The 27,194-nt window shown below is 30.4% G+C and overlaps 2 protein-coding genes across 5 annotated transcripts in view; one reads left to right on the top strand and one right to left on the bottom strand.

The window, feature by feature from the left end:
• The window catches only part of LOC129909181 (carbohydrate sulfotransferase 11), a 34,544-nt gene extending 28,783 nt beyond the window's left edge, over positions 1–5,761 (top strand). Inside the window, exons 3-8 of one of the 2 annotated variants that reach the window (XM_055986190.1) lie at positions 1,140–1,287; positions 1,385–1,451; positions 1,628–1,772; positions 2,024–2,182; positions 4,964–5,292; positions 5,358–5,761. In XM_055986190.1, the coding sequence (XP_055842165.1) occupies positions 1,140–1,287; positions 1,385–1,451; positions 1,628–1,772; positions 2,024–2,182; positions 4,964–5,292; positions 5,358–5,445 (936 nt within the window). In that variant the 3' untranslated portion in view covers positions 5,446–5,761. The remainder of the gene's footprint in view (positions 1–1,139; positions 1,288–1,384; positions 1,452–1,627; positions 1,773–2,023; positions 2,183–4,963; positions 5,293–5,357) is intronic. The other variant, XM_055986191.1, reaches the window with a different exon arrangement.
• A 2,796-nt stretch (positions 5,762–8,557) lies between these two features.
• On the bottom strand, positions 8,558–23,291 carry LOC129912248 (transcription initiation factor TFIID subunit 4). Of its 3 annotated transcripts, none has more exons than XM_055990400.1 (11): positions 22,471–23,291; positions 18,722–18,886; positions 18,484–18,654; positions 15,123–15,503; positions 14,853–15,053; positions 14,661–14,783; positions 14,330–14,590; positions 13,273–14,262; positions 13,025–13,198; positions 9,962–10,087; positions 8,558–9,892 (listed from the first exon to the last, which is right to left on the bottom strand). In XM_055990400.1, the coding sequence occupies exons 1-11, from the start codon at positions 23,032–23,034 to the stop codon at positions 9,737–9,739; spliced, it is 3,312 nt and encodes a 1,103-aa protein (XP_055846375.1). In that variant the 5' UTR covers positions 23,035–23,291; the 3' UTR covers positions 8,558–9,736. The 3 variants fall into 3 exon arrangements, with proteins under 3 accessions (XP_055846375.1, XP_055846376.1, XP_055846377.1); XM_055990401.1 differs by having other exon boundaries at positions 18,400–18,654; positions 22,558–23,291; XM_055990402.1 differs by having other exon boundaries at positions 18,400–18,654; positions 22,579–23,291.
• Between the last annotated feature and the right edge of the window lie 3,903 nt (positions 23,292–27,194).

Below are 27,194 nucleotides of genomic sequence, written 5' to 3'. Positions count from 1 at the left end.
AAATAATGTAGTCAAAAATACATAAAGTTATAAATTTTTAGTATGGGATTTTTTTTTTATGTAGCTACTACTTAGGGTCAATAAAAGTATTCATATCTTGTAGGTACTATTGTATAAATTTATAAAAAAAAAAAATTAAGAGCCCCCTAGTTTTAATGTCGAAAAATATATTCAAATCCAATTAGTTAGAGGTTTTTAGTAGAAACAGATCCTTATTTTGAGTTAATACTTATTATATTCATCACATTCACCTACACCTATTAAATACCAAAACCTATACCTAACCTTATAAATACATACTCACTAACTTTATTCGTTCAAAAAACACACTAGAGCTTTATATATGTAGACCTTAATATACTTAGTGTAAAAAATACCAAACTCTAAATCTACTTTGAAATTCAATGCGTACAGAACCATAGATACATACATTAACATACCTCGCTCATTAAATAAAGACACAATTCTATTCTAATCCATCCTACAAAAACTTTTAATCGATTGTGGCAAGTTAAATTTTTCACGCCTTGTCTTTTTTAAAAAGATTTCCAACACTATTTTTAAGTCTTATAAGAAAATAAAATGTAATATGACAACTTACATTTGGAAAACAAATTCTTATAGTTCAAAATCTAAAACGTTCCACTTTCTTATACCTACTGAAATATCTAAATTTCAAAATACATTTTCGCAAAGTTCCAAAAACTCATCTCTTTGTTGGACTTTCTTATAATATATTCCTCAAAATACAGTTACCTCATCATAATGTTATGCTATTAAAAGCTAAATATTTCTCGGCCACAAAGTCTGTGCCTGTCAACTTTTAAGTTCAAACCCTTTTAAAGCTATAGAGAATTTTAGTACTGTACGAAACGTGAGCCTCGGGCAACACAGAAACAACGTTTAGAAAACATTATACAACATGTGTATGTATAATCTTCCAGGAAACCAAAAAGAAGAAAATTGTGTCCTTTTTTTAATGACCTGTGAGGTGTATATCATGTATCTTCTACCCACACTCATATAATACAGCTTTTTGTATAATAACCTTTAACCCTCATAACCATTTCATCAGATAAATGACAAAAAAAACCACCTTAAGCTTTATTATATTTCTTTTTTTATCTTCTCTTCAATAGTTTGTCAATGACACAAAGATCCCAATCATTCCCGATGATTCCATACAAACCTTATCACAAAGCGATATGCTTATGGTGGAACAGCGTATGGACAAAAGGCGAAAACACTTGGCTGAGAAATGTTCCGAACACGGTTTAGATTCTGCAGGTAAGCCCACCCACTCCCACCCACTCACCCCATCAATCTATAATTAATTTGAAATAAAATTTATATTTCATTTGATATGGTCTCTTTTATTCAAAAGGAAATGACTCCTGGCACAAACCCAATCCGTGGGAGTTTTTAGTCAATCACAAATATCATATAATTTGGTACGTACTCGGTTCAAACAATAAAAATAAACATTTCATATTTTTAAACAGAAAATGCAAAAACAAAACAAAATAAAACAATAATAATTCTACCACCTGCGGATGTGTTGAATGAAATTTAAGGAATTTTCAGCGTTTTATGTATAACTTTTTTTTTCGTTTTGAATCTTTAACAGGTGTAATGTTTTTAAGGCAGCTTCATCGTCTTGGATGTATAATTTCAACATCTTAGCGGGATACACGCCAGAGTTTCTAAAAAAAACAAACGAAGTGCCATTGGTTTTGGCAAGGAAGCGATACCCCAGGGTAACTCTGGAGGAGGTAAGTCTCTGATGATGGGTGTTAAAGTTTGCTTACTTAAAGTTTTTTTTTCTCGTGTTTTTGATGCTTTGATTTTCTCCCTTAAGACTTTTAAGTTTGTTTGTTTGTTTTTTTTTTTTTCATTAAATTGACGCTTTTATGAGTTTTAAGTTTCTTTTTTATAGTTTGTTATGCAAATATAAACCAAAAAAAATGATTTTTAAAGGTCTTAACGTTTTCTTTCTTTTTCTGACTCTCTTTTTATTTTTCAGCTACAAGAAGCACAAAATGATTCAATCACGTTTATAATAGCAAGGCATCCTTTTGAGAGGCTATTGAGTGCCTATAGGGACAAGTTTATGTATGCTGTGCCGCATTCATTTCACGATAAACTAGGAAGCAAAATTGTGCGAACTTATAGAAAAAAACATGTAAGTTAAAGTTTTTTTTTTTTTGTTAACATTTTTTCATCTCGCAAAGAGATGTACAGTAGTTTTCTTTTTGTGTCACATTGTAAGTGGAATAAAGGTAGAAAAGTCAGAAATGATTGAAAGGTAATAATAAAAATAAAAACGAAAAGTAACTTTTATGCACTCGAGTGAATGAAAGTAAATTTTACTTTGAATTGAACACAAAAAAAAAAAATTGTCAATTTCCTTATGTCAGTTGCGATCGATATAACGCTGTTGCCTTTTGAACGCTAAATTGGGTTCACCGCATGAACTACTTGTATTCGCTTGGTTTCGTTCTATGCTTATTCTACCTTAAGGATGATTTTGAGGAATTTTTTATTCGAAGAGTTTTTCCTTACAAAAAAGTGTAACCGAATGCAAGGAAATCATTTAGTGAAGTCAAATTGGCGACTTTTGAAAAGACTCGTTCATTTTTAACGTTATTGGTATACACTAGAGTTAAAAGAAGAATGTTTAAAGAAGAAAAATCAGGATATTTCATCTTCATACCTGCTAGCATATTTATGTATTCGAGAAAAGGATAGGTCATTTACAATACAAAAAAGAATTTATACATTTCAAAAAAATTGTCTTGAAAAATCGAGTGGAGAGTTTTTATACCAAATAATCAGACCAAACTAAAAGTCAATGTGACTGAAGCCCCTTACTAAGGTCTTAATCTAACAACTTATTGAGACCCCATATTATGTAAAATTCCGACGGATCACTGCATAATGTATTTATAAAAAATGTGTTAATATCCAAAACTATTTTCATTGCTTTTCTACCAAAAAATAAATTTTCTTAACCAACAAATTTTTTTTTGAAAAAAATGTTACGCATACACCACAGTGTCCCTTTAAGTTTGAACAATTAACTTTGGTATTAATTTTTCTACCTCTGTATTAAAAACTGAAACCAATAATTAGGCTTTGTTGTGTTGTCTCTAAAAATATAAAATGATAAGCTTTTATTTTATTAAAATTGACAAGAAAACGGCTCGTTTGTCTAGCTAATAATGAAGTATTGAATTAATACCTAGCTTTAAAAACAAAAATTCATTCATCAAAGAACTCTCGACTGAAAATGTTATCATAAATAGACTTAAGATGATTTTAAATTTTTGAGCGAATCCTTTTATACTTTGTATTCTTAATGCTTCTGTTGATTATAGCATCTTTCTATCGCACACTCCAACCAAAAGGAATCAATCAATTAATTCAAAATGCAACTAAATCCAGTGGTGAATTTCTGAGAAAACGGCAACAGTGGCAGCTCGAAAACTAATCCTAACTTAACTAATCCAAGACAATTTCATAGAAAATTTAATTTTCTATCTAAGTTAGAAAGTTGGTTAAAAACATTTAAAAATAAATTTAAAAATTGACTTAATACAATAAAAAAAGTTAATTTTCTAAATAATCTAAATAAGGTAGTTGGTTAAAAAAAATTTTAAAATTAGTTTTGATTAAATACAATGAAAAAAAGTAAAAAAAAAAATCGAGGATTTTTATTTTTTTTAAGAAAGCACTTGCTATTTGGTTTCAGAACCCGGTAACTTCAAACTTTTCAATAAAGAAATAAAGTAGAGGTTATATCTATTTTATTAAAAAAATGATAGAAATTTAATTTAATGTAGTTGATGTTCCAGAAGTATTACGAAAAACTAATTAAATGTAGCAGACAAAGAAGGTAACGGAGCAGACGAGTACGCGTCCTCTCCGTTAACGTCTTTATCTGGGAATATTTTGACTACGTTTTATTAGTTTTTCGAAACTTCTTGAAACTTCTAGAACATCAACTTGATTATGAGCCCGTGAGACCCACCAAGTTTCAAGAAAAAAGATTGCTTCTTAAACGAGATATACTGGAAAAAAGTGTCAATATGTTACTTTGGAATGGCCTTATACAAAATTTTTTCAGAAACAATTTTTGAATTTTTAAAAATATTTTCAATTTTTCTGTTCTTAAAGAAAAACAATAATTTAAAATGAATTTTCTTAGTGTTTCCAAATGTTAAGGTGGTATGTATAGATTAATAAATTACTTCAATGTTACATAGGTACCAAACTTTATTTCAATTTTCTGTTCTTTTTTTTGTGTTTTTTTTTTTAATTTTTTTTTTTAAATAACTATTATTAACAAGATTTTTTTAAAATCTAAGCAAATAAATCCACAAGAATAAGAAGGTATATGCTACCAAGTTATGCTATTTCATAAAAAAAACTGTAACTAACTTATATGATTTTTAGTTCTTTTGGAACTATAAAGGCAGATGTGGATAACATATATTTTGTTTACTATACACCTATTCTACATATACCTTCCTTTATAAACCTACAATATACATATGTATAAGTATAAAGATGATGTGTATCGATTCTATTCTCCGAGATTTTTGTTTCTTCATTGTAACAACATGAATTTTTAATGTCACCCTCACTACTCAGGTTAGAAAAATAGGGAGGATATACGGGACCTTTTTTCTTGGCTATGAGCTTTATTTTAAATTTAAAGACCCTTGCGACTTACGAGGTTTAATTCGAACTAAGGGTATTTTTAAAAGATTGCTCCATTGAGTGCGAGTCAATTCAAAAATTTCAAGTCCTACATCGATTTAACAAATAAAAAAGTACAGATAATACTTTTAAAATATATGAACCCATAATAATCTCTATATTATAAAAAGAATATTAAATTTAAAAATATTTTGGATACAAAATCTAATTCAAATTTTTTTTGTATCACTTTTATTTCCAGAAAGTTGATCGTCACACACCAAGGTATCCAACATTTGCTGAATTTGTTACTTGGCTGCTGGATGAGATCCATCGTAATAATTTTATCGATATGCATTTAGTACCAGCTTCAAAGTTTTGTACACCTTGCTTGATAAATTTTGATATCATTATTAAATTCGAAACTTTGGAGCATGATCAAGTGTATTTAATTGATAAGGCACGTTTAAAGCATATTATTGCGCCTGAATGGCGTAACTCTGGCAAGGGTAAAAATACACTTGATCTCTTGCAAGCATTTTATTCGCAATTAACCCGCAAGCAGTTAGATGGCTTATATGAATATTATAAGTAAGTAATGTTTTTTTATATTTAACGAATTTTTTTCAAAAAATCATATTTAAATTTATTTAAAGGTACGACTTTGAAGTTTTCAATTACAACGCAGCGCCTTACTTTAGTATTGCCAAGAAAAACGAAGAAGAAACACCAAATGCTTCATAAATTATAAATTCAAGCTCAGTTTTCTATAAGAAAATAATAATAATTGAAATATTATAAAACCAAGGATCAATAATAATTATAAAATAAAACATTTTCTAGTTAATTATGATTATTTGTATTTATATATAAAATAAATCGAAAATAAAACAGCGATAATATTTAAGTTAGAAAAAATATATATAAAATACTAAACTATATATAAAATGTAATTATTATTGTTAATTTCTGTTTTTTATTTAAAAAACAAAAAATAGAAAATGAATTAAAGTTAATCTTGTAGATTAATAGAACATTAAGTGAAACAAGAAAAAAAATTGAATAAAAAAAACACAAGGTAAATAATGTTAGTTGATTTAAATACCTATAAACTGATTAAATAAAAAGTTGAAATTTTAAGCTGAACAAAAATAGAATAGTAAATTATATTATAATTGCTATGTCTTAAGAATGTTTGTTTTTTTTTTTGTTTTTATTTCTTTTTTGTTAAAAAAAAAACATTTGTTACCAATTTAATAGTACACACGTTATCATAATGATAATTTTGTTATGGAAAATATAATTTTGAAAACCAAAAATAATTGTCTTTTCTTTTCTGCACTATGATACTGCGAGTTCACTTAAATTTTGAAGGTTAATTTAGCCCGTACTAAAAAAAAATAAAGTTTGCTAAAGGAAACTCACAATAGGGTTCTAATTATAAACTAAACTAGTTTTCGATTAGAGCGCAAAAGATGACCGGAAGAAGGGGTAAGAAATTGTTTTTGTACGATTTCTGGTTTCACAACCTCTAAGCCCGAGGAAACTGGAAAACGAATGCAACCTTTAATATTTTTCACCAACTTTCTTGATTCAAAAGTTAAAAGTAGGTATCAGAAAATGAACAATTTTACAATATTGTATCAAAACTGAATTGTTTTATTCGAAGATAAAAAGAAAAAATCGAGAAATAAGTGTTTTATAATTTTCTTAATACAGTTTTTTCTGCAACTCAGTATTCACAAAACAATATCAAAACAAATAGTTACTTGTGTAGTTTGTTTTGCGTTTAAAATGAAAAATGAGTAAATATTGAGTTGTTAAAAAAACAACTTGTTATTCCAATAATCAAATATACTCTCTATTAGGTATCTTACTATCCCAGAGAAAGGATAAGGTCCTTTGATATTGTGGACAACACCATAAGGGATTACCAACACAAAAGAGCTTGGGAACTTTGATTCTACGATTTCGAAAATGGTTTTTGACGTTCAAAGCTTTTGATATCAATGCAAGATGGGTTTAAGATTCACGTTAACCTCAATGAAAAAATTGAAGTAATGGACAGATTTGGTAATTCTCCGGGCATAAACATAGAAAACGTCTTTTTGAACTTTTCGAGAGAAAATTGGCAAAAAAATTTACAAATTAGAATGTTAACAAACTCCAAACTAAATTGAATCATATTTTAAAAGTATGCCCTGAAAAATGAAAGGTTTCTGTGCTCGTTTTTTCTTGGGATGCGTAGCAAATCTATACGATACGAATGAAATTCTTATCACGAATTTCATTCGTATCGTACATTTGCCCGAACTTTTCTTTAATTTTGGCTTGCAATTAATTTACAAGCACCCACTGTCGGATATGTGTTTGTGTATACAATATGTATAAACAAGTCAATGACGTTGAGAAAAACAAAATCCTTAATATTTTATTCAAATATTCGGCCCTATTGAAGTATCCGTCGGAGCGGAATTTTTTTCCGATTTCATACGAATCGGACAGTTTTTACCTGTCGCAAACACACCTCGAAGCAATCGTAGAATTTTCCGCTCCAGCAGTTACCTCGATGAGGCCGATCAACTGTTGAAACTCGATTATCCGGGGTTCGATTAATCGGGACGCTCTTTTATCCGTGATGAAAATATTTGACATTCTTTTTCGACATTTTTATGTTTGTTATCGTTTTTAATATTTTGTTTATAAAAACTTAAATACATACAAATTGTTCGAGAAAAGAAAGTTCGATTCGGGATTTTCGATTATCCGTAAAGGGCTCGCTTCCAACCATCAAGGTTAATCGAGTTTCAACTGTAGTTTCTGGCTTATTAATGTCTGCTTTATTGCGTATTAACTTTTCCATTTGGAAAAAAAATTAACTGTCCAATCACAACCTCGCATAAGTCACATTTCTTTCACAACCTCATTACGGTTACCTTTTGTTGTGCAAAAAATCTTCTTGAATTACCTGTAGATTTTTTTCTGATCAATAAAGCATATTTTGGTTATCTTATTTACAAGTGTCCGTTTGCAGTTGTTGAGTCCATAGTGCCAATTTTGCATGACTCTTCCACACATACCTATTGGTCCAAATGTGGACAATTCCGACCTTAATACTGATTCGATCGATTTGGCACTTTTCAATTCAATTCTTCCTATTTTAAAGTTCGAATAAGTGATTTATTAACCTTAATACGACAACCCTTAAAGCGCTTCATAGAGAAACAGATTTAATTTCAACCAGCTACCCGTACCGAATAGAGTATAAAAAAATAAAAATATTAATTTAATTTTTTCTTTGTTTTCTTTAATTTTTACCTATTGTTTTTGAAATACAATTGTACATAACTTATAATTAAAACTTATGCAAACCACATTTCGTTTCAGAATTGTTGTATATATATTTTTTGTTTTTTGTTTTTTTTTTTTTCATTTTGTTTTTTTATTTTTATCTTAATTTATTTAGGGTATTTCTACATATTTTTTGTTGTTGATTTTTTTTTTCATTTTCTTTTTTTTTTTAATTTAACTTAATAAAAATTGTTTTTCGCGGTTAATTACAAAACTTAGTTACAGTATGTTGTATTTTTATTATATTTTAAAGACTTGCTAAATTTAATTTTTTGTTTTTTTTTTTTTTTTAATTTTATTTTATGTATTTAATGTTATCCGTAATTCGGTGTTTATTTTTTAATTATTTTTTATATTTATATAAATATAACCTAAAAAAAATGTGTCAACTTTATTTCATAATTTCAATCCTTTTTTTTGCATTTATTATTGTTGTTAATGTGTTAAACTAACCGTGGTTGATGGATATCTAAAATAATTTACAGATTAAGTTTAAAATTGTTTGTTTTTTTTTCGGGTTGATTTTTATTTCTAATTTTTTTACTTATTTTCAACACATTTTTATGTTATACATGTTAAATCGGCAGTAGCCACATTTAAAATGTTAATTTTATTTTTTTTCTTTGATTCATTTTGTATATTATTATTTATTTGTTTAGTATATTTTATAATTTTTATGAAATAAGAAAATAACATTTGCTTTAATATATTTAATTTAATATTAATATGTATTTTATGTATAGTTTTTTTTTTTTTTTTTAATTTTAATTTTTCTGGTTTAAAACCATTGAAACACTATAAAGTAATATTATGTCTATACATGGTATTGATAAGAAATTATTTATATAAAAAAAATAAAATAATTTTTTTGTCGAAATGTGAACTAAACACCTCCCCAGAAGAAAATTAGATTTTTTTTTAAATTTACTCCTCTACATTCAGACATCATTTTCGTTCTCTTCTACTTATTTTTGTTTTGTTTTTTTATTTTTTTATTAAATAAGAGTTAATTTAAATACTTTGTTATAAGGCCATACATTACTATTATAATAATATAAAAAAATCTTCGCAAATATTTTTAATTTTTTAAACACACATTCAGAGTTTAGGAAGATGAAGAAAATAAAAAAAAATAAAAGAGCACATCAAGAGAAGAGATTACAAAACAAAAATAAAGAAAAATTTGCGAAATAAAAAAAGAAAATAATTCCCGATAAGATAGAAATATTTACAACAGAATTGAATTTGAAAGAAGGATTTATGAAGCTCCCCGGAGAGCAGCTAAAATTTGATTGCTTGTTTTGTTTTTCTTAATTTTTGTGGAATAAAGCGAATGAATTTGAAACAATATGACCAATTGTTTTTTTCTTTATATGTACTTCAAAAAATAGTTTTTTGGAAATAAACATACTGTTTTCGCCTTGTACAACAAGATATTTGAACTTAATCATTTGCTTTTTCTTTCTCAGTTTAAAACAAGAATCGAGTGTGTTGTCTCGAGTAAAGGATGGATCAATCAATTAAGAGAACATCAGAAATAGAAAAAAAAATAATAATAATTAAATCAAATCTTTGTATGTTTTTCAAAAAAATAATAAAGATACAAAAAAAAAAAAATATTGCGTGCGAAAATAACAACTAAGATTTTTGTGTTTGGAAATGATGTTAACAAGTAAACTATAGATCACTTAAGATACGCTTTATATAGCGTTTGACTTCTACACGTTTCACGTTCTTGTTCCATAAAGAAGAGCATGTCTCTCAGATTGACACGTTTGATGCGCGGCCTTGATGGAGCTGGTGATATGCCAGTTGTACCAGTTCCTGTATTTCCCGATTGCTAGAATGGAATAAACATTTTTTAGAAATTCGTTTTCCATTTGTTAATAGATTTTATTAAAATACTTACTGCCCCTATTGTTGTAACATCGCCATCTAATTTCAGTTTTTTCCTTGGTCCGATAGCTTGTAACGCTGTCATATTCGCGTCACGTTGCCGCAGCTCTTCCATTTCGGCTTTTTGCATTTCTTTAGCCTGAAGTAATAAAAAAGTAAAAATTTTTTTTTTAAGATTAATCATAGTCAAAATATTTTAAAAAGAGCTATTTTGAAAGGAGTTATTTAAATTCAATCTGGAAATTTTGAATAAACCGTATAAAAATCACCGGTCAGAGGGCAAAGCCATGCTTAAACGATTTTGTAAAGAAAAACTTTGTTATGTTAATTGTAAACTTAAATCAAATAATAAATCGAATCTAATCTATAATATTGTTAATCTATTTAAAAATATCACCAGTTAAAAATAAAAAAAAAATAAACGAAACACAAACGTTTTCAATTAAAAAAAATCAAATGTGGTCAATTTCTTTGATATTTTTAATGTCTTAAATGTCTATTTTGTGGCACAATCCGATGCGTACGATGTTTGGCATAATGGACGTAGCATAATGCATTTGGTGTGCTAAGTTGCATGTTTAATGTGGCAGTGGAACGTGGGGTCATTGATTTGTGGTACTGGGGATGGCGCAAGTGTGGCCTGTGTTATGGGGTTCTCAAAAAAGGATATTCAAAGAAGACAAAACTGTTATTTGTTTTGATGGAACTGCATTGAACAATTAAAATTTTCCAATTTAAATTAAAAGTTTCTTTTCTCAGCGATAAATTATCGCCTGTTAACCAAAACCTTAAATACCAACTGAGGTAAGCCGAAACAAAAATACTTTGTGGGTAGATCCGTTACTAAGGGATCATAAAAATAAATCTCAAAAAGAGTGTTATTTTAAAGACCCAAGGTTTTCTTTCAATCTCTGCTATATGGTATGTAATAGTACAGCTGTAGTTTAAGCAAGAAAATCGCTGCATTATAAGTTTAACTAACTTTTACTTCAGCTTCGGTAGGTTAGGTTGAAATGGAAAAATAATTGACACACTTTATTGGACCGTTGTGATAACAGGAGTTTTTTATCTAATTGAAACAGTTAGAGATTTTAATTTCAGTTATTATTTTAAGTATAAAGTCTAGTAATCGTTTATATTGAAATTAAAGTCTCTTATTATGTATATCATATACTAATAAATTTGTATTCACTTAAATTAAATTGAATTAGATTAATTAAAAAAAAAAAACTGTTGTAAGCCTTTTACAAGCTCTTTTCGGTATGGAAGTATAAAACAGAATTTCCCTAATATTGAATTAAAAGGAAAGTGAACCACCAGTTCGATAACTCACAAGCCGTTACTGGAATCATGTAAACCAAGTTAAAACGTCTTCACAAATACGCTAAACGCTAAAGCACGGCGTGCTTTATGCCATAAAGCTTAGAGTACCACGACCTTCCTATGCAAACAAAAAAATAAATACTGGACGGGAGTGGTATGCGAAATTAACTCACTTGGTATATTTTTAAGCGAAAAGTTGAACAAAACCCTATAACAACCACATGTAAACTGGTGAAAAGTCTCAATGATGAGCATTTATATAATTACAAGCTCAGAACCTCTACTTAATAATGCATTAAAAGAATCGTCGCCAAAAAAGAAGAGCTTATTGCAAAAAAGCAAAGGGTTGGTTTAAGAGCTTTCACTGAGTTTTTCGAAAGATTTCTAATCCGCTGAATTTAAACCTTATGACGAAACAGCTTATGCAATTTTAAAGTATAATTTCAATACTTAGTAATAAAATAAAAAATTATCAATAATTCTTTGCAGCTGGGTACAAAGGGGTTAAGTCATAAATGATAGTTTGCCACAAAATGCGAAGTTGAGCTAATCGATGCATTTTTGAGCATTGATCCTCTTATTTTTATAAGAAAGAGTTGTTCTCAATTTATGTTTTTGATACCAAATAAAAGAGAAAAAAGGGGTTATTTTTATTTCATCGAAACCAAAAAAGTGCAATTTTGTGAATTAACCCCATTGTACCCGGCGGCAAAGAATTAGCTTTTAAAGTTTTTTTTTTACTTTAGAACGAAACCAAATTTGCATGGGCAAGAAAAGAAGACCCAGTTTAAAATTGGACACATGAAGACTCAGATAATATATTAATTTAATTTAAACGCAGGAACAAAGGCTGATATTTTGTCTATAAATAAAGTCTTCAACAAAGTTTTTGTCAATAGTGTTAACAGAGCAATTTCTGTTAACATGGGTCAGGGCTCAGGGACACTTAAATAATCATTTTTATATGTATATCCCATCATATGAGTGATGTCAATGGGCGAGAATAAATACCATTATGTATGTAAAGACTACAGAGTATGAGTTGGACACAATGATTTGATAGAAAAGTAAAGGGTGAAATCAACGCGATAGCCGATAATTGATAATAAAAATCGAGGATTTTTGGAGCAAAATATTTCAATTGTTAGTAACCAGACCTTCGAGAATCTTTTGGCTTTCAGCTATGAATAGAGCTTAAGAAGACCTTTCTTTTGATGACTCGATTGATTTGGAGGAAGTTTTTGAAAACGTCAATTTTTTAGGCAAAGGGTTAACCTTTATTTTTTTCTCGAAAATCCGAAAAAAAATTAATTTTTAATTTTTTACATAAATAGATAGGCCTGTTCATTGTGAACTCGTATATGAAACCAAAACATGTTTCGAGACTTTAATCCAAAAATATCTGCTTTCGCATGTATAAAAAAAAAATTTTGATTGGAGGAAATTTTTGAAAACGTCCTTTTTTTAAGGCAGGGGTTAGTTAACCTTGTTAACCTTGATGTTTCCTCGAAAATAATAAATTTTTAATATTTTACATAAATAGATAACCTGTTTATTCTAACACATTTTATGAAAAACTTCATAGAATTTGGAACTTATAAATAACGTCCATGGAACTTTTTCAATGATTTCAATAAGAAATCAGTCCCAAAAATCATGTCAACCTTTAAACTTGTTCTTATTTATCAAAAAAAAATAAAATTTGACTAAACTTCTAACAATATAAAAAAATTAAATTTTAAATCTAATTTACCTTTTGTTTAAGCTTAAGTTGTTCAGGATCCTCCATTTTCGATCGAGATTTTGCTGCTCTCAACAGCATTTCTCTTTCTTGTTCCTCATGTCGTTTTTGTTCAGCCTTGTCCAGTTCTTCGAGAAACTTAATTTGTCCACGAACATCTTTAGTTACTTCATACCTTGGATCCAGCTAGAAATGCAACAAAAATAATTAATTAAATTATATCATTTAGAAAATAATAAATTTAAAAAAAAAAACATTACTTTGATAATATCAATCCTGTGCTCCGCTATCACAGCTAATTTTTCAACAATATTTTTCAGCCTTTCTTGACACGCATGTGAAATCAACACGGCCACGTCTTGACTTGGCTCTTCGAGTCCTCTCTCCGCAACCATAGCACGAATTCGATTCTGTAGCACTGGCAAATGCAGAAACACCTCATCCTTACACGATCGAATTTGTGTGCCAATATTTTCCGTAGAGCCCAAAATACGTTGCGACTCTTCGGCCAAATTTACACCACCCATCGCAGCGACATCATTGATATCATCATCTCCATACATGGACGATGACATTGATATGGAGGGTTGTTGAAAAAACGACGATGCCGTTGTGGCGGCCTTCTCCTCTTGTTGTTGTTTCTTTTTACTCGACGCCTTGCTACCGGATTGGGATACTTGTGCCTTAACAGTAACAATTTTGTTAGTCGTCGCATTCGCAACTATTGTGCCCGATGTTGTTGAGTTAACCATTGGAGTGGCAACATTGCCACTATTTCCAGTGCTAATTGCTGTTGCAGCAGGACCACCAACTGAACTAAAAGAATTTATATTCGATGGGGCAGAGTTATTAGTTGATGGAGGTGGTGCAGCAATCGCGGTGGCAGTTGGTGTCGAGATGGATGTTGATGCTGCTGATGATAAATTGGAATTCGTTGAGCTTAACAATGATACTCCTCCTCCAGTGGTGGATTGTGGACCACTGCTTGCTATTGATGATGATGATGCTAGACTATTGGTTTGGGACATTGGTGTGGTAGTGATATTTGCTGTTGACGTCAGAGATGGTGTTATTTGTTGTTGGTGCAGTGTTTGAGGTGTTCCAATTGCTTTGATCTGCGTTTGGCCAACTTTGACGTGCGTTACGCCACCAGCGTTTTTCGTTTTCGAAACCGGCGCCGATGTGCGGATTTGAACGGTTGCTGGTGAGCGATTAACATGCGCTGTCGGCGTTCGAATTTGAACAATATTCTAAAAAAGTTTAAAAAAAGAAGTTTTAAACTTTTTCTAAAGAATTCCAATCAAGTTTTTTATTTACCGGTTGTGAGACAGGCTGCATTTGAGGTGGATTATTTTGCATATTTGTTGTATTACTCGCATTGACTTGGCGTATTTGAGCATTCACCAACCGCGGACCACTGGTTTGGAGTGGTCCTTGGATCCGAATACCACCGGTCTGTTGTTTTGTTATTGTCGTATGACCAACTGGTCGCGCAGCGGCCGGTGATATCATTCGGACCTGAGTTTGACCGATGGTTGTTGTTTGTTGGCTTATGGGACGGATCTGCGCTTGAATTTTCTTGAATTTTACAAAATATAAAGTCAATTCTATGTTTTTGTAAATTTGTTAAAAAAACAAAAATTCTTACAGGTAATTGATGCGTTAGCGTTGTCGATCCAATCATACCAACAACATGTTGCGGTGGTGGTTTAATTCCTTCGATAACGAGTTCTTTCGTGAACAATGACTGCCGCAGAAGCGGTAGGCTTTTCTAAAGGATCAAGGAAACAGAAAAATATGAGTTTTTTTTTCTCTTCAAATGATATAAAGTATGAATTACCTTCAGAAATCCAATTAAACAAGGTTGAGGACTTGCATTTAATAAACGCTCAAGCCTATCACAGAACTCTTCTGGTTCAACATTGGCATCAACCAGTTCTTGGATGAGAGTTCGCACGTTCTTTTCCACGGGTTTGGGTTCTCGGGTTGATAATTCTATCAAATTTGCTAAAAACTTTCGACATTTCTCTTTGGTATTTCCCTGAATCAAAAGAAAGAAAAATTGTGAACAAAATCATCCTTTTGGGGTATGATCTTAATTTTTTTTTACCTGAGCAACCGTATTTTGTGTGGTAGTCGTGGTTACTTGGTTGTTCGATACATTATTGATAATTGTAGCTTGTTGCTGCTGCTGTTGTTGTTGCTGCTGCTGTTGTTGCTGTTGTTGTTGTTGATGCTGTTGTTGCTGCTGAACGATTTGTGTTATTTGCTGTTGCGTTGTTTGTTGTTGTTGCTGCTGCTGTTGCTGATGCTGTTGTTGTTGCTGCTGTTGAATTTGATGATGTTGAATGGCAGTTATTGGAGCCACAGACGCTGTGGATGTTGGATGCTGTTGCAATGAGATATTCGCTTGGCTTGTATAACACTGAGCTGCATTTGAGCCAGACACTGAATTAACAATAATATTGTTGGACGATGTCGCTGCCATTGACTGAAGTGTATCACAAAAATTCAATTTATTTAAATGTTAACAAAAACAAAAATTTCTGTAGACTACAACTTTTACTACACAACAAATCAAAGTTTGTATATATTTTCAATACCTTTGATTATAATTATAAAAATAGATTGCAAAATAATAAGCAATAATTTATTAATAATTCTTTCTTAATGTTGATTCTGTGTGGAAGAAATGTGATTTTTGAAAAATTCAAAAATATGCATACTATGTCATAGCATACTTGTATTGAATTTGAAATAAAATTAAATGGCTGAAGCCCTAGCCTAGAGCCTGATGGAAAGTGAAATGTTTGGTTCGAGTGAAGATTCAAAATGATTTGCATGTTCTGCAGATTGCAGTTCAACTAGAGGAAGTTTGAAATGGATGATAATAGAAAACAAATTTATATTTAACGACTGTGTACGTAAATCTTTTATAATTGTAATGGGCTTTGAACATGTTTCTTAGTTAAGACATAAGTGATGTCCCAAAAATAACATTAGTTTTTTCTCTCAGCTCTAGTTTTCAAAATATTCATATTCATGTAGAAATTCATACAATTTTTTTTTTATTTAAAATTTTTTTTTTAATTTTTATTTTAAAAACTGAACCGTTCTGGAAAATTTTAAAAAGTTGAAAATTGTTGGCCAGTGAAATCAATAGAAGAAAAGACTCATCAATTTGGATTTTACAAATTTACATTCCACAATAGACTAGGAATATAATGGATCCAATCGAGGAAGTTTTAAATATGTGACACAAGGTTTGCAAAAGGAATAATATGAGCGTCTTGAGTACAAACTGAATGGGAGTGAGAAAGCCAGGCTGTCAGTATAAACATTCCGTCAATTTTGATCAACAAAATTTGTCTAAATACGAGTTTTTTAAATGCGGTTCAAAACTTGCCTACGAACAAATTTTAAATCAGTCAAATTGATATTGAACGTTAAAGATTCGACGGTTGTTTAGTTTTTATCTGAAAAGTAAAAAATGAATAACAAGCTGGCATCATAGAAGGTTACAATCAGGCCGATTACTAAATTCAAGTCGTATTTTTATTTTTTTACTTTCAGTTTAGGATCAATGATTGATTACAGCTGATAACATTCTTGTTCTTGTATATTTTGAAACAACTTAGAATCATGTGAAGACAACTTCGAATCTGTTCCGATTGTTAACGTTATCGATTTTCCTTATTATTGGAACTTTTGTTACCAGTTTTCATTAAGTTTTTCCCTAAAATGTTATCATCGACTGTCCAGACCAATCAAGATATTGAAGACAAATTAAAGAACAATATGACAGTAAAACTTGATATGGCAAAGTTCTTGAATAGAACTATGAAAACTCTTGACGAAATGTCGGTGCAATACTGTGAGAAAGATAAAGCATTTGCAAAACTCTTCCAGAAATTCAAAGATCCAACTGAAATTGTTCATACTGCTTGAATTGCAAACCGTAGTAAGAAGTAACACTTTGCGTTTCCAATTACATACTTAGAAATTTTGCTTCCGGCGGTAAAACTATTGCACGAAATTAGTTCTAATGAGGTGGTCAAGGATATGGAATCAATTGGTAGGGAGAATGAGAAATTGATCGAAAAACAAGTCAAATAGCTATCGGATCTTCTTAACAAAGAAGAAATAATTGAAGCTGAAGTGAAAGTTCAAAAGGCTTTTGCCAAGAAAATTGCAGGATAAATTGAATAAATGGAAACTTTGCCTGAAGATAAAGCCAAGGACATGAACGCTGCCGATGAAAAAAATCAACTTTTTGATGCGATGCAAGGAAAGAAAAAGAAGCCGAATCAGCGTATACAAATTTAATAATTGATTAAAATTACGACGAAGAAACCGGCTATACGCATTGAAATCCCTACGAATTAAGATAGATCTTCATCTTATTTTTAAGAGAACATTTAAACTTCTCCGAAAGAACAACTAGTTCTTTATTACATGTTTTGATAAAAATATTGTGAATTTTTTATTTTCATTTCATTCCACACAGAAAACATTACAGAACAAAAAATAAACATAAAAATAACTAAAAATGTAATTTAGCACTACCCACATAAGGCGCATATTTTTTTATCAAAAATTATATTCATAATATAAGAAACAGTAAATCAAAATGTAACTGAAATGCTAAAGATTTTTTGTTGATTTCATTTCCAAAATAAAACAATAAATATTTTACTTGAAAATATAATTTTGTTTTTTTTGTAACTTCAATCTACAGTCCATTTGAAGATAAAAAATAATAGATATGAACTTTTACTTTTTTTCGCATGCAATTTGTATCCTTTTTTCATAATGTGGAGAAAAGGAATCACCAAAGAGTGTACCAAAAAGAAAAAAAAAAAATAGTAAAGTACTTCAAACTAAAAGTTTAAAAAACATAAATATATATCAATATAGAAGTGTGCATACACAAGTGCGGCGGCAACAAGTTCAAAAGCAAACAAAAAAAAAAAAACTCAACCGAAAATATAGGAAATCGAATCCATTTACAATGATTACGATAAAAAAAAAAGAAAAATATATGAATACTCTTCAATCAATTCAAAAGATAGGAATTAACAAAAATTATTTATCTCTCTCCAAAATATTATATTTAAGCAACAAAAATGCAATCTCAATGTAGAAATCAATACATCAATATTGGTTGCACAATCACATAATTCATTAATTAAATTAAAAATTAATCTCTCATTAACATAACGGAGATGAAGATACTCCGTAGTCATAGAGAAAGAAAGGATTTTCAAACAATCAAAAACTTAAAGAACAAAAAAATATATAAGAGAGACAGAATAGTAAAAATATGTATATGCAATTGAAGATTATTTATATTAAAAAAAATGGAATGCTTGAGTTTATCGAATTACATTTTGTTTCTGTTTCTGATGCTGTGCTGAGGACCTTACAATCGTTTTACGTAGTGCTAAAGGTGGCCCTGTAAATCTACTTACAGCAGCTGGAACTGTTTGCAAGCGAATTGTGGGATTCGATGAGTTGGCTCCCATGTTTTGATTTACTGGATTCGATGGGGCCGTTCCGACGCGCAGCAGCTGGAATCCATTTTCTGTTTTCAGTATTAAGGCTGGTCCTGTTTGTCCTGGTGTAAGTGTACTTAACGTTATCTAAATTATAAATAAAAACAAAATTATTTCTTTAATGTTTATAAAAAAAAATTGAATTTAAATTTACCGCTGGGCTAGATGGTCTTGTTCCAACCATATGCTGTCCGCCAATAACCATACGTCCAAGTGTGCCCGTGCCAACGTTTTTATGTTGATTTTGTCCCTGTGGGCGCATTCCTACAACTACACTAGCTGGAATCATTGAAGTTCCTAAAATATTCTGTTGATTACCCTGTACAAGCAGATTATATTTCATTAGAAAATCTGAATCAGTTTTATTAAAATTTTTTTTTTAAATTGTTATTCTTTTTTTTTTATAAAAGATAGAACTAGACGAAATGTTATTTTTTATTTATTTCGTTTTATTTTATTTTTTACACATGCAGTCTGCAACCTCTACAGCGAAAGAGTCAAAAGTGCACACCTATTAGATTAACATTGTATATTTCTAAAAGAAAAAAAATATATAAAGGTTTTATGTTTCTTAAGACAAAAAAGTACAAAATGTGAAATAAAGATAAGAACGATCCATTTCGTCTAAGAAGAGAACGTTTTACAATAAATTTGCAATCTGATAATTTTGAATTCTTCATGTTTTTTCTCTAAATCGGACAATGCTAGGGAATAAAGAAGTCTAGCTTGCGAAGCAGCAACTTAACTTAATAAGGTAATTTTCCAAAGCAAAGGGAATCTTTGTTATTAATACTTTTCTTTGGTTCAGGATTTTGGGTTTGAAAATGAATAAAGTTAATGGATTCATTCAACATTAACTTAATCAAGCAGAAATGGGCTAATTTTATACTTTTAAAACAAAACCTATCTCATAATGAGCCGTGTTTTTTCTAAAACTGAGTATTTACTCATTTTGAATTTTAAACGCAAAAAATAAAGTACACAAGTATTTGTTTTAAATTTGTTTTTCGAACAAAATAAAAAAAATGAAAGAAAATCCGCCCAATATTTGCACTGTAGGAATGTGCAAATTAAACTTTTGAGGACAATTGTATGTAAATTAAACTCAGCTACAAGTTTGTAACCATTTTTTTAACCCTACTGTTTTTGAGATAGAAACGAAGACTCCGTTTTTGTTACCTTTGATCTACTATAATGGGTGTAGTGGATACCAACCTGTGTATTAAAAATCACCCTGTTAAATTTGTTTTAATTTCTTTACAGGTATCGCACGATAACGTAGAACCTGTCAGTCAAATGCCTAGGTATAATTTTGGTATCTCGAAAACGACTTGTATGATTTTGAAATGGGTGTCTTACCCTTATTGAACAGTTTTTCCCATGAAATCATATTTTCTCAACCCTTTCTAATGTAATTTTATAGCAAAAAATTACTTAACTTACAAAAATTTTAAATTACTTTTTTGTTCTCCAGCAAGTGGCAGCTCAAAAAAAATCACAAAAACCACTTATTTTTGTCTTGATTAATAAAAATGGAGCGCTATTATGTAAAACCCATCTGACTGTGAGCGGCATTTCTTAGGACATAATTACAATTGTATGTTTCTTAACTCGTGTTGGAGAAATTACTTTTAAAAATATTTTTAAAGTAAATAGTTATATGATTTTCAAAACATTTAAGTTGATCTTCAATTATAATGGGAATCATAAAATCACGTCGAGATCACTTTTTTCAACACATGTTATATGCGATTGGATAATTTTTTAAATCATTCTTTAAATTTGATCTCAGCCAAAAAATTCCGGATCGGAAAACAAAAGCACTGTTGAAAAGTGATTCCAAAAATGTACTATTTTCCTACATATAGACCTAGGGTGAGTAATAACATTCAATTTTTGATATTTTTGAAATGGTCTTTAAAGTGTTTGTATGAGATTTACAAGTTTTATTTTGCAATGGGAGCATTTTTAAATTTAACTGCAATATAGCTTGGACCAAGATAGATCATTCTTTGGCGATACCAAACAATTTAATTCAGACGCTTTTATAGTTTTCTGTTTACCATAAGATTCACCCAAAAACTTAATCTTTAAGTTCATATGGCGGGCGAAGGAATTCATAAATATTCCATCGTTCATTATAAATTGTAAATAATTTTCAAATGTCCCCAATACGGGTAGCAAAAAGTTTACCTTATACACAACATTCACCCAAACCCTTCTTCGGGCTCTTGGTCTTATAGTTTTCATGTTAGAAACTAAAACCGTTTATTTTTTAATAATATTTTAGAATTCAACTTTATCAAAGAGAGCAAGTACTTGCGAATTAGTCGTGATTTTATTTTATCCTTACAAAAAAAGGCATGATGTATGTATGTAGGTACGCTCAACATAATACAATACATCACTAAGCTACAAGTAGGAAAGTTATTTTCGCCAACTTTAAAGGAAGCTTGCGGTCATGGATATAACTTAGATTTAAAATATATAATTAAAGCTTAAAAAGAAATTGTTAAGATTTAAATTCTTACTACACAATGTTCGCCGTTTCCAATTCAAAAACAGCTAAATACAGTTTTCGAAAAGAAATAACCTAAAATATATTTTTGTTAGGGATCGTGTATTAAAAAAAAAAAAGGCAATATAAGCTTAAAGCAGTTCAATAAGTTCTATTTAAATATTCTAATAAATAAAATAATAAAGCAAAGCGTTAAAGCAACATTTTAATAAAATATAATAAATGAATAAATAAATAATATTTCCATAAGCTATGGGCTAACTACAAGCAAAAAATCTAAAAAGGTTTTTCTGTAAGAAATCTAAAAAAAAAAAAATATTCAATTTTGCTAGACACAACCGATTTACATAAAATTTGGAGAAGAAAAAAAACTACAAAATAAAATTTAAATGTTTCACGAACTAGAATTCTTCTAAAAAGATATTTTAAACAAAAAATGATATTATAAACCATTTCCAACTATCAACGATTTTTTTTTAATTTTGATTTTTTTTTTTTTTTCAAAAAAGTAAAAAAACTACGAGCATTACAACATCAACAAAAAAATTAAACTACACATTAGGGTGGGTCAAAAAAAAATCGAATTTTTTTTTTTATTTTATACTCCAAAAATCGATTGCTAGACACCTTTAGAATAATATATTCACCAAATATGAGCTCTTTATTAATGGGAATTTATATATGTATTATCTTTGCAATTTTCCATTTTTACATCAATCTTCTACTAAAATAAAATCATTGTTTTATAAATCGGCTTTTTAGCTAATTTCTTTGCATATTCTTTTAGGAAATTGATCTGTTTTCTACAAGAATATGTCTTGCCCGTTTAATTAATATAATTTTTCAATTTGTTAAAAATTTAAGAACAAAAACGAGTTTTTAAAGATTTTCTCAATTTTTGGACCTCAAATATCTTTTAAACGGTTTAATAAACGAAAAAAGTGTAGAAGGCCTTTTTTGTAGAGTGTTCAATTTCCTACAAGAATATGTAAAGAAATGTGCTAAAAAACCGATTTATAAAAAAATGATTTTATTTTAGTAGAGGATTGATGTAAAAATGGAAAATTGCGATGGGAAGAGCTTATATTTGGTGAATATATTCTAGAGGTGTCCAGCAATCGATTTTTCGGAACATACAATCAAAAAAAGAATTTGAATTTTTTTGACCCACCCAACTACATACGCGTATTCGCAAATTATGGACATGGCAAGACTCTAACAGCTACGAAACTACTCTCTACGGTTGTGTCCGTCTACTCTCTAGCATCGCACAAAGTGGATAATCTACATTTTAACCAAGGAGTTTCTATTTTAAGGGTTCTTTGTAGACTTTAAAGGATAATTTTTGCTCTAGCATTTGTGTGAGATTTATAGGGGAATAATACCTGATTAATAGTTTTGGTCATAGTTACAATTCCTGGTGCACTAGAGACTAAGCCCGCCGGCAGGGAGACTGCGTGATTTTTAATTACCAAAGTTTGTGTTGCACCTACTGTTTGTGAATTCTGCTGCTGTTGTTGTTGCTGTTGATGCTGCTGCTGCTGTTGTTGATGATGTTGTTGCAAGCCACTAGCCGATGTTATCGTCTTAATTGTTGTTGTATTGGGCAGTTGAGCTGTGGAAACAGCTTGCAAAATAGAAGCAGCCTGACTTTGCGAGGCTATATTGATTGTGCCATTTGGTAGCGACTGACTGGTAAAGGTAATCCGATTCCCGCCAGTCGCTGATTGTTGGTTGCCGCCGCTCGAATTCATGCTAGTTGGTATTTTGGTGGTTCTAATGAAGCTATTATTCGAGAGTTGATATTGTGTAGTGTGTTGTTGTTGGTGTTGTTGTTGTTGTTGGAGTTGCTGTTGTTGAGGCTGTTGTTGTTGAGCCTGTTGCTGTTGTGGTTGTTGTTGATGCGATGCTGAGAAAGCTATCTTAATCGGTTCATTGCTCTTTGGCATATTCCGTTTTATTGTTTGGATTGTGTCAGTTGACGACGAGGAAGAAACTATTATTTGCCCACCAGCAGCAAGCTGATTTGGGTTAGACAATTTGGTGGATGTTATTAGTTCCTCCACCTGTTGAGGAACAAAGTTCACAAATTCTACTTCTTCTTCTTTAATTTGTCCAGTTGTTACTTTTAAAGGAGCACTTTTTGTTGTTGTTGTTGTGTTTATGCTATTTTTTAAATTATCAAAAATTATATTATTATTATTTAACTCACGAGATGATGAAGAAGAAGAAGAAGAAGGAAAAACACTATTTTTGAGGTCACTGTCGATGAAATTAGTTTTAGTTGTTGTTGATGACAACGACGACGACGACGGAGACGACCACGACGACGAAGTGGATATTGTGGATGACAAAGTTAGTGGGTCGTCGCTTTTGCTGCTGCTGCTACTACTTTTATTATTTAGTTGTTGTTCAATGCCAATAGAAGATTGTTGACCCTGTTGTTGTTGTTGTTGTTGTTTTAGATGATGATCGTCGTTGAGATTTATATTGTTTCTGTAATTTATAACAAATGCAGCATTTAATTGATTTTGATTTACATTATTATTGAGTGTAGTAAAAATATCTTCATCAGTGACATGAGGACGATGAGGAGAAGAAGAATTTGCTTTATTTTGATTTGGATCTATCAGAAAATTGGCAGTAGGCGACGCCATTTTGCTTTTTACTTCAACTGGGAAAATATAACTCATTTTTTTTTTTTTTTCGTTTGAGTGAGATAGTATATGAGTATGTGTGTGAAAGTATAATATTGTGTGTAGATAGAGAATTGGAGGGGAATTTTTTCTTTTGAATACATTTCTGTAAGAAAAATTGTAGTAGATTTTTTGAAAAACATTGAACTGGATTTTATTTTTTTTTTGTATGGATGGAGTGAAATGTCAGCGGGAAAAGTAAAAAAAAAAAAGATTTGCTGGCAAATAAATTTGGAAAAAAGTGTTGCCAGGATTGGAAAATATAATACATTTTTTTTAAGGTTAACATTTTTTAAAAATCTATTTTGTTGCTTGTCTCAAAAAAGCAAAATGTAGTATAAAGGAGTTTTAAGTGAGTCCTGATATAAGCCACAGTACACATAATAAGGTAATATATTCCGAACGTTGTCAAAATTTGTTTGTCAAAAATGGGCACCAATCTGTCAGGTCGGCCTTTAATTTTTATATTTCAATCGCAGTAAACAGGAAATTTGTTTTTGTTTTAATTTATAAAATGTCATTTAAAAATATTATAAATTGAAAAATAACAAATTTTCTTCGCGTTTCATCGCGGAAAATGGTAAATAATTGTTTAAAAATTACTGGTGTGCGTGGTTTATCGGTTTTTAGTGCGTTTTTCGTCGATATTTTAAACAATTAAGAATTCGGTAGCTGACATTGGTCGCCAAAGTGTCATGTTTTGACAATCTGGCGACCAATGTCAGTTCGGAATATATTACCTTTTTATGTGTACTGTGGATATAAGCTGCTTTCCTTTGGAAATATTTATCTGCTTCTTAGTACTTAAAGCTGCTTTGAATTCCTTTTTCAATATAGCAAAAGTATATCATCGAACAGATTTTTGAAGTTATACTTTTTTCGTATTTACTTTTTGACAAATGTCAAAATGACATTTACCCACATAAATGAACCTAGCGATTAGATGGGATTATTATGGTGTGATCCTACTAAATTTTTAAAGACATGAGCACACGAGTAGGAAAAAAGTTTTATAAAAGTGAATTCCGTGATAAGTATAAATTAAATCACGTAGACGTAAGATTCAGTCAACTAAAAAATATTTTTATGAAAGACACAAGCTCGGCGGATTTAAAAGTGACGTATGACTAAGATGCAGCAAATGCATATTGACATATTAACTCGAGGAGTTCTGAGTTCTTAACCGATGAACAATTCAGAAAAACGCATAGAAGAGTCCAGGGGCTCAATTCTGCAAGAGTGATTTTTTCTGTAAGAGTGCCTTGTTCGCAAGGCAATTTATTTTTTTTTTCCTGTACACAGAAAAACTAACTCTCTCAGAATTGGTCCCCAGTTGACTTTAGCCGTGCGACATATCTGGCCTTAGCGAGAATCTTCAAGGTGCAGAGTTTTGTTTCCGGAAATTGTAGATCGAGCAATGTCGCTCAGGATTCAATAATGTTTTATTTTTTTTTTTTTCGCTGAACAAGACAAGACACAAGACAAGACAAGCAAATTTATGTGGCAGTGGATTTAACACACTCAATAAGACAAAAGATTTGGAAGACAAGCTCATGGCGTAGAACAGGCGATGAAGGTTCAGTGCAACTGGGGAACTTCAGTGTCACAAAAGTTCAACTTGCTGGAGTTAAAGGGCCAACTCATAGAATCAATCACATCTGTTACACCGACTTATTTTGACTGCCTGTTGCAGATTATGGTGGCTGTTAAATGCCACTTTGAGCTTTGCTTTGACAGATCTATCTGTCAGAAAGACGGCGTTTTCGTATGAAAATCGCTAACTCTCTATAAGAAGGTGTGTAATTAAAATTCTGCACTTAAGCGTAAATTAGAAACAAAAGGCAAAAAAAAGAATCAAGTGAGATTTTTTTTTAACAAATTAATAGATGACAGTTTCGACTATTTCAAGTCAAGGCTGAAAGTGCTTTAGTTTTCTGTGACTACTGCCAAACATCAAACATATCGCTCTTCTTAAACCCCACAGCCTAAAAAAAATATAAATTATATTTGATAAACATTGCACTAAACATGTTTCAGTATTTTTATCACTCTTCCCCTGCTGTTTTGAAATTTTTTTAAACTCCAAAAATATGTGTATGCTGGCAACACTTTAAATTACTCACATGGTACTAGAGACGCCACTCAAACGTCAAATTCTAGTACAATTTAGCATATCAACAAAATGACCAAATTCCATTGCGAAAAAAAAAATTAAAATGTCATTAATTTTTCGGCTTTAAAACGCCACACACCTATTTTCTCATCTACCTAAAATAATAATTATTTTTAATAATGATAGTTAACCCTCAATAAAAATTATTTTATGGTTTTTCCACCGCCATAAATTCTATACACACATTTTTCTTTTCAGCACAACGAAGAATGAAAAAAAAAAAAAGTTACACAGGTACATGCAAAAGGGGAATTTAAATACATACAACAATAAAAAAATAAATGTAAAAGAAACTCATTCGACTCATATACGAGTGAATGAATGAAAAAAAAAAAGATAATAAACTTGGGGAAATTTTGAGAAAAAAAAAAGAAATCTCTCAGCACAGTGAAGCGACCTCTACCTTAGAACTGGTGAAAACTCTCTTTGATGGCATTATGGCAGACGGCGATTACCGCGTTACATACATCGCACCGAATTGATTTTACTGTAAAGTGAAAAAAATCGCCCGCACAATGAATTTTATTAACAAAACTTTATTCCAAACAATGCAGATTTTATTGAACTATCATTCAAATGGACTTTTTCACAATTTTAAAATGGTTTTTAACCAAAATTTCACTACTTCCTTTGACACTTGAGAAATTTTGCACACACAATATCAAAAAAAAAAAAAAAAAAAAAACTCCAAAGAGAAGAATAGAAGAAATATGTAGGGAAAAAACTTGTGTGCGGATAGGAGAAAAAAAAAACACCTTCGGTATTTTGCAATCGAATTTTACACGATCAATTTATGATTTGCACATGAAATTTTATCGGAAATCGACGGGGGAGATATTGAGGTGCATTTTTATGGGCAATTTGTTTGATTTAGTTGAGAAAATTACGCTAAAATCGGTGAAAAACTTGTTTACTAATTAGAAGCAGCGACCCGCACTTCGCATTGCAATCACACAAACTAATGTGTCGGTAAGGTGGTTTGGTAGGTAGCTGCCATCAAATCAAATGTGAGTGTCATAATGGGCTTTATTTTGCTAGTTTCTGATAGATGGCGCATGTGGTATGTCGGTAATGAGAATTAGTTATCGACATTACATTAGGGTTACAACACAAGGACAGGAAACACAATGATTAAAATATTTTATGTTCGTTTACACGTGCATGTACAAAATTAAAAAATCATGACAATTACAGAAAACGCAGTGACTCAGTCCCCGGGAATCTACTCGATCGGCAACCG

This window comes from Episyrphus balteatus, chromosome 2 (assembly GCF_945859705.1).
Source record: "Episyrphus balteatus chromosome 2, idEpiBalt1.1, whole genome shotgun sequence".
Classification (NCBI taxonomy): Eukaryota; Metazoa; Arthropoda; class Insecta; order Diptera; family Syrphidae; genus Episyrphus; species Episyrphus balteatus.
This window is presented reverse-complemented; position numbering and strand designations above follow the sequence as displayed.

Coding starts and splice junctions, on each gene's coding strand:
- LOC129912248 (XM_055990400.1), bottom strand. CDS start 23,034: ATGCCAAAGAGCAATGAACCGATTAAGATAGCTTTCTCAGCATCGCAT. Junction 18,887..22,470: donor TGACCAAAACTATTAATCAG/GTATTATTCCCC, acceptor CTGCTTGTACAG/GGTAATCAACAGAATATTTT. Junction 13,199..13,272: donor ACAGGATTGATATTATCAAA/GTAATGTTTTTT, acceptor TTGCATTTCTAG/CTGGATCCAAGGTATGAAGT.